Consider the following 4,614-nt stretch of genomic DNA (forward strand, 5'->3'; position numbering starts at 1 on the left):
TGTAAGCTACTAAAGTCACTGTATGGTTTACGACAATCTAGTCGTATGTGGTATGACAAACTTTCTCACCTTTTGCTATCTCATGGATATCAGCAGACCTCATATGATTATAGCCTATTTGTTAAATTCATTGGTGATCAAATTTCTATCCTTCTAGTCTATGTTGACGACATTGTTCTCACTGGTAATTCTATTTCTGAACTTGCTACCATTAAGTCTATTTTGCATAAACACTTCCGAATTAAAGACTTGGGCCCATTAAAATATTTTTTGGGTATTGAAGTTGCTCAATCAGAGAAGGGAATTTGCTTATCTCAAAGAAAATACTGTCTTGATCTTTTAGAGGATTCTGGTTTATTAGGTGCTAAACCTGCTTCTGTTCCAATGGATAATACCACAAGACTATATCAAGACAAAAGTCCCCTGCTATCCGACCCTTTTGTATATCGCCGTTTGGTTGGCCGTCTTATCTATCTCACCACTACTCGACCGGACATCATGTATGCAACTCAACAATTAAGTCAATTCATGGCATCTCCTACTGAATCTCATCTTCAAGCTGCCAAGCATGTGTTACGATATCTGAAAACTAGTCCCGGCAAAGGACTTTTCTTTCCAAGGGAATCAGAAATTCAACTTCTTGGCTTCAGTGATTCTGATTGGGCCGGATGTCCTGACACTCGGCGATCTTTAACAGGTTATTGTTTCTTCTTAGGCAATTCTTTAGTCTCTTGGAAGACCAAGAAACAAACCACCGTTGCCCGCTCATCCACGGAAGCAGAATATCGTGCACTTGCCAACACAACTTGTGAACTTCAATGGATACTAAATGTGTTACAATTTTTACGCATCTCTCCTATCCGCCCACCCGTTTTATATTGTGATAATCAGAGTGCTCTTCATATTGCTGCTAACCCAAGAACGAACCAAACATTTAGAGGTTGATTGTCACTTGGTTCGACAAAAAGCTCAAGCTGGAGTGATGAAACTTCTCCCAATTCCCTCTTCTGGGCAACTAGCCGACATCTTCACCAAGCCTTTGTCTCCTCAACCCTTCTATCTTAATCTGAATAAGTTTAGTATTCTTGACATCTTTCATCCTCCAGCTTGCGGGGGCGTATTAAATCACTCTTCTACCTCAGCCCATGACAACAATAAAGACGTCTCACGGCCCACAAATTCAGCCCAACAAAATACAAAAATTCAATTATAATTTTAGTCTTTATCTTATCTTATAGTTATCTTTATCTTTATCTCTATCTTATTTTTATCTTATCTTTTATCTTTCATAGACTAATGCTCTATATATACTTAGTTTTACCTTCATAGTGAACAATTCAATCAATCAACAATCAATAAAATTTCTTCATCTTTTCTTTTCTTTCATTATTCTTTCACAATTTTATTATCTTTGTATACTCTTTCCGTTTTATTAATCATCTTTCTTAACATTTAAAATAAACCAATCCTGCAAGTTATAGTTCGAGAAAAAAGATTGAGAAGAAAAGTTAATCCTATGCCACATATTTTTAGCCATACTACAGCCACGCAAACAATGGAAAACAGATTTCACTCCATTGTAGCAACGAGGACAAATATTAGAATTAGCAAGATCTCTTTTAATTCAGAGAGACGCAATAGGCAAAACCTCATGAAGAATAAGCCACACAAGAAATTTGATCTTTTCCAAAATTTTTAATTTTCATACCCACTACCAATTATTGTTATGCTACCAATTAAAGATTTTTTGTGCAATCCAGTCATACTCATTTTTAGCTGTATAAAAGTTAGAATGTATCCAGATTCAACCAGCTTGTGGTTCACATTGAACAATAAAGTATCTACCGAATCCAATCAACACATTATCTAAAAAAAAGAATAACATTTTTTTAAACACCACCTGTCATTCTTTAAAACATCTTGCATCTTAAACTTCAAATCACTAATATAAACATAAAAAACATCAACTGCCAAAGGATCCTTTGATTTCCATTAATTTCTATTTGTCGAACTAAAAAGATTGGTCCAACAGTCCAATACACTAAGAATATCCTTCTTTAAGCAATGATAGTTTAGTCTATGCAAATTTATATAATTTGTTTGTTTGTAAAAAACTATACTAAAATTTATCTAACAAGTAATATTCCACATCTAAATCATTTTATAAATCAAATTTAATATCTAACTATCTTGATAGTAATTAAAAATTTGAGATAATAATAATAATACGGAAGTTAATTAACATTACATAAATAGCTTTCTGTCGTCACTATCTATTTATCTCTATGTTCCAAAGACTAATTCCTCTAATATCTAAGTCATATTATTAAACCTATTTCTATTTTTATTATTTAAGAAAATTTATCAATACGATTAAGTATATTTTTAATTTATTCTTTAAACAATCTTTTATTACACTAATTTAAAAAAAATAAATAAATACATCCAAATAGATTTAATATTTTTTAATTTAAAATACAAATTCAAAAAACAATTTAAGTAAAACTAAAATTCAACAATTCAATTTAAAACTTTTTAAATCCTAATACATCTTAAAACACCACTTAAATATCCCAAAATAGATATTTCAAATACAAAGTCAGATACTTCTTCGATTTGTCGACAATCTTACCATCTTAGATCATTTTAAAGGCATCAACGGCAAGAGTGTCAAAATCGGGGACAAGCAACGAGACCTAGGCCTTGATTGCCTCCTCAATAGCAATTATGGCATCTTGGACATCCTTTATGATTTCTTTGTTCTTTTTCTTTATATTAATGGCATCCAGGAGAACAGAATTTGCCAATCTCACGGCCACAGCCAACTCTTTCTCTAGCTACTCCACTTCGCTCTCTGCCGCAGCAGCTCGACCCTAAGCGTCGTTGAGTTGTTTAGAGAGGGAAAGATCTTGATCAACGAGGTGACCGATCTCTTCGCCTGTTTCCTTAAGCCTCTTTTCGATTTTGCTTAGCTTGGTCCCCATAGTTTCCTCCTCAGCCTTCAACTTAGAAATCCCACGCTGGACCATCCTGTACTTTCCTTATAGAACCTGGCGCAGGGCCAAGACCGGCTCCACCATCCACGCAATGGTGGTAACTCGGAGAAGGCTCCAATACGTCCACCTCGCTTGGGCAGCCAGGTCTCCGTCACGGAAGAAGGTTTCGGTACCCAGCAGCAGTTGGGAGTCGATGAAGCTACCAGCATCAAAATTTTTCTCCATCACGTGAGAGCTTGCCCCGGACTGGAGCTGGAGTAGCAGGGGAGTCGGAGGCATCGTCGTCCCCATTGGGGGAAAAAGGGTCATCAAATGGCTAAGGGAAGTGTTCCCAGCAGCCATCCCAACTGCAAAAGAAAAAGAAAGCCAGGTTACGAGGTCATTAGTAAAGTTGCAGTATATAAATCGGGAAAACTAATGGAAGAATAATAGCAGGAGAAATGCCTTACTTACCTACACAATCTTGACCTGCTTCCCAGTCACCCATTAGGAGATGAGGATTAAGATGGTTATAACCAAATATCGCCAGCAAAATGTCGGCGATCTACTGGTTTTGCCGACATGTGCCCTTATAGGTTACCTTAATCATATAATTGGATCCGGCGCCAAAGTTCCAATAAGTTGGAACGTGCCTCCCCTTCAAGGGTGAGCCAAAAAGGGTGCTGACCTCGAGCTGGCGTCACCTTGAAAAAAGTTTCTTTAAAACAATGAAAAGAATCTTCAAAGAATCCAAAGATTCTTCAGTTTTGCACCGTCCGCAAGGAGAGGCATCCTTTCTTGTATTTATCCTCTTGAGAAGGATTCACGAGAAGAAAGAAGAAGAGAAAGACTTCTACAGTAGTCGGGAGTTCTAAATACTCACAAACTATCTCAAAATACTGGATGGCAGCCCAACTGTTCGAGTGAAGTTGAGATAGAACAACGTCACATCTATTCAAGAGGGTCAGAATAAAGGGGGAGAAGGGCATCTAGACCCTCGAAGTGGTGAACATGGGTTTGTACACCCACATCCAGTCAAGGACGCAAAGAGCGTCAATGTTGAGTTGACAAACGCATTCCTGGATCCCGGGACTAAGAGCTCATAGTTCACCTCCTCGGGACCACCTCTGCACAGTGCTCCCGATTCACGGAGCTCTTGCAGCTCTTTCGCAGTTAACCTGGAAGAGGTACTGGTGACATCGGTTGTATACCACGCGTAACGGTTCACAGGAGATCGCATCGCCATATCTACAGTAGGGGCACCACTTAAGTTAAATCGTAAGGTCGGAGGCAGGTCTTAGGCTAAAACTAAGTTATCCTACACTAAACCATTCTAGCATAAATCATGGAAAAGACACCTATGACACCCCCTAAAAGCTATCTAACAAAACCAAGTTTGACCCTAGAGGTAACCAAAACAAGAAAACCAACATGATAATGACGGAAGGTAAAGCAAAGTAATGCAAACAAGTGGCTACTTACCAATAAAGATGAATGTAGAGGGTGGATGAAAACAGGGAGTGGTGAGTGCATGGATAGAGTAAAATCCACGAGAGAGGATAATCACAGCAAGACACAATGAAGCAAATGGTGGTGATAATGAAGGAAAATGAAGGATGATGGGTAGTTACAGGAATAG

At 37.9% G+C, this 4,614-nt stretch overlaps 1 protein-coding gene across 1 annotated transcript in view; it reads left to right on the forward strand.

Annotated features, from left to right (window-relative positions):
• Positions 1-945, forward strand: part of LOC110274880 (uncharacterized mitochondrial protein AtMg00810-like) — a 1,343-nt gene extending 398 nt beyond the window's left edge. The window contains exon 2 of the mRNA XM_021130248.1: positions 158-945. Within this exon, the coding sequence (XP_020985907.1) occupies positions 158-945 (788 nt within the window). The remainder of the gene's footprint in view (positions 1-157) is intronic.
• The last annotated feature ends 3,669 nt before the right edge of the window (positions 946-4,614 follow it).

Source organism: Arachis duranensis, chromosome 8 (genome assembly GCF_000817695.3).
Source record: "Arachis duranensis cultivar V14167 chromosome 8, aradu.V14167.gnm2.J7QH, whole genome shotgun sequence".
NCBI classification, from domain to species: domain Eukaryota; kingdom Viridiplantae; phylum Streptophyta; class Magnoliopsida; order Fabales; family Fabaceae; genus Arachis; species Arachis duranensis.